Raw genomic sequence first — 8,354 nt, 5'->3', positions numbered from 1 at the left:
GATCAAAGTTAAAAAAGCGGGCATACTGTCTTCCGGATCCAAAGGACACGTCCACTAGGGTGACGACTGGGTGGAAAACCCAGACCATCAGCAATTACGACGCTGGTGTCAAGTATGTTACTTGGCTAAGAAGCACTGCAACCTCCAAAATGTTCACCATCAGAAAAAAATTCATACGGACGAAAGTTATTAAAACCGACCGGGGCGTGGCAGAATAGGTCAGGTGTAGAATGGAACCGGCTGGTGTGGTCTTGGATGAGAGACCCATAATCCAGAAATTCTACATTGTCTTTCTACTTCAGATTCTGCCGCTTGGTTCACATCCACGCCACAGAGAATGCAGCATAGCCGACTATACTTCGGTTCTACCCGCAACTTGTACAACGGGACGGAAACACAAGTACAAAAAACACAGAGCCAACAATTCAGAGTCACATGCTTTGAAGAGACTATCAAAGCGATGGTATATTCACAAAACCACAATCACACCATCCTGTCCCTTCGGGAGATGAAAAAAACATCTCGCCAGTGAGGTGATTGTTCAACCGTTTTCCGCCCCTGTGCAGGCGGCTACCCAAATTTATCACAAGACACTCGCAACAGCTTATGCTGGGGTATGGAATCCTTAACATCTTGGTCGGAGAAACCTGTAGCCGTACACCTAGGCCTGTGTGCGAGAAAGCACCTACTACATACTGTAAAAGATTTAGGGAGGCAGGTTTCCCACAAACTTTACTGAACTACGATCAGTTAAATAACCGATGACGACCGGGTTCCTACTAAGCAATACGGACCTCACAAGATAGCACACATTCCAACATACTCAGTCGTTCAAACGCTCAAGCGTTTGGATTCGTAAGCATAAAGAAAGTACTGTTGTAGATCAAATGGCTGTTTATCTGTTTGCCAAGCTCGGCGAATCAATTAACGCACCCGAGTTACCAATATTTCGATACACTACCGCTATCCTACCATTCAAGTCTCAGTCGGCGAAAACAGTTATTCACTGCTCTTCTGACTATGGCTGGGTATGACTTCACATAAAAACAAGAATAGCGAGGTTCCTTCATAGCATAATGGTTCAGTCCACGTGCTTCTCGCGCAAACGACAAGAGAATATCGTGTTAGAGGTAAGCTGATATAAGCCCTGCGGATACAGACGAAATGCGGGACCCAAAGAAGTACACTGGAGACTCAGATCCACAATGCGAACAACTGGAAAAAAACTAACCAGGAAGAAGATCCAGGAAGTCAATAGCTATCTTGTCTGGGGTCCACACACGCACCGCAAGTCCACCATCCCCTGTCGGATCAGCAGCATTAGCAGCCAAACCGCTCAAAGCGCACTCCATTTCGAACGGAGTTATGATCGGAATGAGCATCTCGCGTGAGTCCAGCAAACTGGTTTCTGCACATGCAACCAGAACTAACAGATCCAACTCCGGGAGATTGGCCAGTTTGGCGGCGTTTAGCTTGCCTACCACCAGAGTAACATAGAAACGTCCGAGTCGCTTTAAAAGGCGCTGAAGACGCGTCACGATGCATTGATAACCCCGTACTGACAGGGTGCCCATCTGAAGAGTAGGAAAACGATACTAAAATCAGCCTGCATCTAAAGAATCTAAGATAAAACATACACACATCTAGGAAACTACATGGGAAACAAAGGGTAGGGAAAAATACATTTGTGATATACAATGCACATGAAGCACAACAGGGGGAAAGTACACAGAAGGAGTGCTGGGCTTTTTCCCCAGGAAATGCCATCAAGCATACAGATGTCACGAGTTGAACATCAAAGTCCAATCGCACAACACATTGGTTCGCACTTCTGTAGAGCCATGTGTCATTGTAAACGATACCAGTAGCAAGGCCCATAATCTTACGTCCGTGTGACCAAGCTGTCACCCTGCCCTTTGCTTCGAATGTTCTTCAGCAAGGAAGATTCTGCTGATTTCTACTCTCTATCATATATGAGGATTCACGCTTCAGTTTCTTACACAGGTTAATGCATGCATTTTACGTGGGTAATTGACGGATCAACTGGACGACTGTTTGAAGGTTTGTAATAATGCCACAAATTCGCGATGAACGATATTACTCACACCAATCACCATGCATCCGTAAAAACGCGATGCACGTGAACAATTGGCCTAGCTACGAGCTGCGACTTCTCAAAATAGGTGTAGATTTAACGGCAAATATATTTGTATTGTTTCCGGATTTGTTCCACACGTCGCAAAATTCAAACGATTGGATCGTGCTAGCGAATGAAGTTCAAGCAGAAAGTACTTCGAACGTGGAGTGTCACTTTGGGAAGGATGCCATTTTCAAGCGTCACGTAAGGCACGTCGTGCTACGTCAATACCCCACTGTCAGTCCCCATCATCTTGGGACAGCAATCAGCATAGAGCCGGGTTATCCTCAGAACATCCAGAAAACGAGTTACTCCGGGAGAATGTGGCAGCCCCTTCCGCTCAATTCATTATGGATACCGAAAAAGCCCACTTAATTGATCTTCAATCTGTTTTACGTAGAATATAACCGACTAATCCCTGATTCTGTAGTGATACGGTTTTGAAGGATATTGATGGCGACCGGTTGTTGAAGTGAATAGCGGTGCAGAACTTCCTATGGAATCTTTCCCTATCTATAAAGAAAAACACAGTTGGTATAGTTCTGAAAACCAGCAGCAGGCAGAAAAGCTCATTCTTGAGACGGAGAGTCTCCTGAATAATCCTGTCAGATCAAGAGACCGGTTAGAATCTGCGCAACAGCGGAATCGTAAACGTGCGACAGCTGAAAAAAGCTCCTTATCGCTTTAAAATTCCAAACTCGAAGTGCACTGTTGGAGCATTTCCATTTTACGAACGGGTCTATTTCGGCAGCGATGGTCTGGTGCCCTCATACGGGAATGTATCCAACAGCTCGGAGATGATTGGAAGGTGGGCGAGGTACCCGGCAGTCACTTCGATTAAGAGGAAAATAAATGCTTCCAATCCGAAAAAAAAATCTAGATCCCCAGATAGCTGATCCAAGGACCATAGCATCATTAATCAATGTTCAATGTAGGACAGTTCCATCTGCCCCTACGCTGGGAAAACACATTCTGATTTCATGAGCACAAACAGTATCTGAGTCAGACCGGTTCACATCACCCGCTACGTACGTCTGCACGCAGATACCCTCATATGTCCAGTTGCATTGTTTACTCTCGCCATACTGCCCGGCTTTGTCTGTCTGACATCCCTGTCGTCCTGATTAGTTCTTTTGTTGCCGATGTAAAATTTTGCAATTTTCCAATTCCAAACCCTGAACTCTACAGTGTAACGCGGCAAGGTGAATGGTTGGAGATTAAAGGTTCGACTGCAATTCCACAGACGAGTGATGGAAAAATAGTTAAGGATGAAAATAATAAAAATACTAATCGTTCAGTTAAAGCGTTCTTTCGATGCCTGGCTGCCATTTCACCCAAAGAAACACGAGGGCTAAGATAGTGTCACGGCACCCAAACATGGATAAGAACAGCCAAGATGCTGAGGGTGGGTTCGAACCACAGACTTGCCGTTCGCGCCTCAACCAATGAGCTTGCCTTGAGTTCACTTAAAGAGAATACGAATCTACAAGCTACATACAGAAGTAGAAGAAAAACCGCATGGGATGAACACTCATCTTATGAAAAGCTTAGACTCACGAGAATGCCAATCTTTTGTGCATCTTTGGCTTTCTCAACAAGATAGGAGCGGCGCTTAACAAAGCTTTGAATTGCTGCATCCGCTTGTTTTAGAACGAATGAGAGGGGATCAAAGAGAAAGGATTCAACCCGTGAGACTTCTGGGAAACCGAGTAGTATTCGGTGAAATGCTAGTTTATCTGATTCCGATCCAATATGGATCAAAGTCCAGCTGCAGTGGGGAGTGGGCAATGTTCCTCCCATGCAATGAAAACTTCTTCCACATCGTTTAAAGACGGAAGGCGGAAGATCGCAACCAAATGGGGATGGAGTAGCAGATTCAGCTGGAGACGTCAAATTTGGTTCCGACCAGACAAGCAGAGGAAGTGTACCACTTTCGCGTTCTTGTAGCGCATCCCAAAGATACTGATACACTGCATAGGCGATGGTTTGGAACCGAAAATCGTACGTTATAACAACCGGCAGACGAAATGATGGAGAAACGGAAGAGCAGAGGTTCCCCAGGATATTTTGAGCTACGCCCGATAATCGGTCAGAATTGAGCGCTTGAGCAGGTTTTAATTGACCAAAAACATATAACACCGGAAGCTGACCGGAAAGTTCGGATAGACAAGCACGGCCATAATGAACGAGGGCATCAATATGGAAACGCTGACCGGCAACCTCGTCCACACAGCATCTATGGGAAAGGAAACAACGTTTAGGTTTCATGAAGTGAGGTCAAAAATCATGTGAACCGTGTAGAGTCCGGTCAATAAGTACTCACTGAATCACAGATACCCAAGTAAAAAACTGTGCAGAAACACTGAACTGAATCACCTACCCAATGTGGGCAATTCGGTTCCACATCCAGCGAGATGAAGTCTGCTCTTACTCCCCGGGACACAAGTTAACAACCACCAACGAAAGAATGCAAGGGCAGGTTTCACTGTATAATAGCACTACAGATGCCTGTGGGTGAAACATCAACTTTGACATTTTCACAAGTAGTGATCATGTGGTAGAGCTTGGCAAAACCTAACTCACTTGAATATTTTGACATAAATCCGGCTTCATCTGGTGACTGCGGGTAATAGCCCAAGGATTCTCAACCTCAGTGCACCAGGTGGCAAGAGTATATTGAAACATACGGCTAGTTGTATCCAGTTGGAAGGACTTATGTGAGATGAGTGGAATGGGACTCCGTGCATGCGCAACCGGTACATGAACACGCAGAGAAGCTCAAAGAACGGTACAGACTATCGTACCATTATTTCGGAGGATATTCCGCTGCATCACTTAGGCTGCTGCCTACCGAATGTACGTCAATCGCCGAATATTTCCGACAAAAGTTGCTTACCACTGGGGTCTTCACCCCTCCATTTAACCGATTTATAGTTAACCCAACCTGTTTCACAGTCAATAGAATCCGATGCACAATGTCAAAGAACTCTAGATATCAAAAATGTGCTTATCCGGTATGCTGAATGGTCCCATTTGTTTTGATGGTGTCTCGAATGTAAATTGTGTTTTGGGAGGTTTACCCAGTCTCTGCCACTGAAACATACATGATGGAAACAGCCGGATATGGTCTCTTCAGAGGGAGAGCATTGTAGTAAGTTTGCGATTTTGGAAGAGCACATTGTATCGAGAATTCGCAAAACGTCCGCCACTGTGTACCGGACATCAGGATTCGTCACCACCTAGACATCCAGAATGATCGAACGAGTCAACCAACGCAGGTTAGGTGGTAAGCACGTTAAGTCGTTCAGGTGTGACTTTTTGCTCAATGTAGTGTTCAGCGGTAGGTTCCAGTTGTTTACAAGGAGACAGAGGCTTTGTCTACAAAATAGCCAAGGCCTAATTTGGAGTGAAGAGACAAAACGAGCAAGTGGAACAAGGCATTTCGTCTACAATAAACACAAAATCACCAACTTTTTATCATCTCCGTTTTCAAACTATTAATCAGCCTTTACTTAATTCCTTATAACGGACGGATTTTATCTACCGTTGAATCATATAAGAAAATAAGGATTTAGTAAAAGAATTCTGAATGAGATTGCGAGAGAAAAAACCTTGTGAACGAACTGCTAACGGAGTTAATTACTCAGACCAATTAGTGCACGAAAACATCTCAACACAGTATTTCGGAAGGAGGTGATGTTTAAATAGATAAGGTGAATGATGGTCACAGCGAACATACCCCGCAAAAGAGCTGTCGCCCAAGATGAAGCAGAACTCGCCAGACTGCTCACACAGCTTTTGGCAAACCGACACCGAAATATTGAGAAGTTCGTCGGGAAATTGTAATCCAATCTAAAAACAAATGGTAAGGACGGTGAACACGAATTGGACTCACGTGCTTGACTCCTTTAAGCTTGATCCATGACGCTGTATAGTCTATACAAAAAGTGCTGTCAATATCTGTTGTACACACAGGGAAATGTCCCTCGGACACGAGAACCCGAGAGATGACGTCCGAACCATCGTTTGTAATTGCGCTTGACATGAACCGAGATTGTTGACAAAATGACAAACACAAGAACTTGTGAAGAAGCGTGCAAAACAGGCTGTGTAGAACGAAGGACAAAATTATTGAAACACACGGAACTAAATGCGAATAATGTTAGGTTATCGCGAGCGAAAAAGCACTAGCAATCAACGGAGGAATGCGATGGTTCCATTAATCACACCATCAATTAAAAGTGTACCAAGCAGTTACATGTATTTCTAAGCTTCAATCATCATCAGTGTCAGCTGTAAGAACCGCGTACTTGTCGTACAGTGGTTGTAGTTGTCACAATTTCGTTTATCGATGATTTGGGGAGGTGGAGTAGATAGCTGCGCATTGGAGACGGGAGCTGATAAATTCGTGCGTAAACACAGCACTGACAGTGGACTGTCAGTTGGGGGAATTGGGAAGGGAGCTATGCATTGAAAGCAATAACTTGGATGCATTACCGCCACTGAGGGCGCGACTGGGCAATGTCTGACAGTCTTCAACCATTGATGCGGCTCATCTCGGGGTCCCCATCCAGGAAGACGGCAATGACCAGCGCAGCTGAGTTTGCTGGTAATTGCTTTCATACTTATCTGCCAAGTCATTGTTTGGCCGCCCCTGGCTCGTTCCCATCCCTAATGTGGTTGTCTGGAAGGAACTCTTCGAGGAAGCCGGTCGACTGGCATAGGCAGCACGTGGCCAGGCCAAGCCAACGCAACCGATGCAGTGTGATCAGTTCATCTATCGAGGGTGAGTTATTTCTTCCGAATACCATTCCACGCACTTAAAAACTGCTGATCCGGTGTTTCCACCACATTCGGGCAAGGCTCCGAAGACATCGATGGTCAAACACTGAAAGTCTTTTGACCTCCTCGGCGCGCAACGACCAGGTTTCTGATCCCTATAGTAATATAGAGCAAACCGTAGTAGTGTAAACTCAACCCCTGTTGAATAAGCTGATGTCACGCCTACGTGTCATGACTGTATAACCCACATCTTTGCATAACCTATTAACTCGTGATTCTCACTCTATTTTCAGCTCATGTACTACAGTTATTAGACGATTATAGCGTACATTACGTCTTCCTACTCTATCTCCCTTCTAACCCCGTCCTGGAACTACCCGACTCTCGCAACAATTTAATCGTCTAAAAAACGAAATGGATAATATTCTCCGACCTACGGTTTTTGATGCTGATCCTCACTCATCAGATGGCATGAAACTATGGACTCATTGGTTCCGTACTTTCAAAGCCTACATTAACTCAATCAAACCCGAGGGTCTAAATAAATTGGAAACTCTCATTCGTCACATCGACCATACAGTGTATGACTTCATTGCAGAATGCAGTGACTACGATTCTGTGATAACCTTGCTGGAAAAACCTTACATCCGTCCGAAAAATATCGTGTATGCACGCCATATTTTAGCCACATACAAACAAGAACCTGGTCAAGATGTCGACCAATTCGTTCAAAAACTGAAATCGCTTGCTAAAGACTGTGAATTCAAAGCAGTATCTGCTGTGGAACATACAAACGAGGCAGTTCGGGATGCTCTGATAACCAGATTGCAGTCGAATACCATTCGGGAGAAACTGCTAACGTGGCATGAATTGGACCTTGACAAAGCCCATGAAGCCGCGCGAGCTCTCGAACTTGCACAAAAACAGTCACAATCATACGTATACAGACAACCCGTTACTTGTTCGGTATCTACTCCTTTACCCATTGTTAATTCCGAAACAACAGTTTCGGCCGCTACTTTTGTGGCAACCCCAAGCACCCTCGTTATAAGCGTCCCGCTAAATAATCAGTGTGCAAGAGTTGTGGAAAAATTGGACATTTCCAACGTGTCTGTAGGTCCAAAGCCTTGAAATATCACGCGGGTTCAGCTCAAGACTCCTCAATCTCCTCGCTACTTTGTGCTGCTGCTCCCAATTGCCTATCCAAAACTACAACAGATATTTTGGTCAACGGCGTTGTTGTCCGAGCTCATATTGATACCGGCAGCTCCAGAAGTTTCGTTTCTTCATCAATCCTGCAAACTCATAACTGGGAGCTATTTCCGTACGACTCTGTGATAACAATGGCGTCGACGATACATTCACGTTCCACCAAAGGTTATTGCCTTGTGTCCATTCAGTACAAGGATGCTATATACGAACGTTTCAGACTTTG

At 44.9% G+C, this 8,354-nt stretch overlaps 1 protein-coding gene across 1 annotated transcript in view; it reads right to left on the bottom strand.

The window, feature by feature from the left end:
• T265_11601 (hypothetical protein) overlaps window positions 1-6,182 on the bottom strand; it is a gene marked incomplete at both ends in the record, with an annotated part of 7,668 nt that extends 1,486 nt beyond the window's left edge. The window contains 4 exons of the mRNA XM_009178294.1: window positions 1,232-1,574; window positions 3,695-4,373; window positions 5,877-5,989; window positions 6,033-6,182. Of these exons, the coding sequence (XP_009176558.1) occupies window positions 1,232-1,574; window positions 3,695-4,373; window positions 5,877-5,989; window positions 6,033-6,182 (1,285 nt within the window). The remainder of the gene's footprint in view (window positions 1-1,231; window positions 1,575-3,694; window positions 4,374-5,876; window positions 5,990-6,032) is intronic.
• Window positions 6,183-8,354: the final 2,172 nt, after the last annotated feature.

Source organism: Opisthorchis viverrini (genome assembly GCF_000715545.1).
Source record: "Opisthorchis viverrini unplaced genomic scaffold opera_v5_529, whole genome shotgun sequence".
Classification (NCBI taxonomy): domain Eukaryota; kingdom Metazoa; phylum Platyhelminthes; class Trematoda; order Opisthorchiida; family Opisthorchiidae; genus Opisthorchis; species Opisthorchis viverrini.
Note: the sequence above shows the minus strand (reverse complement) of the source record. Positions and strands in the feature narration are given on the sequence as shown.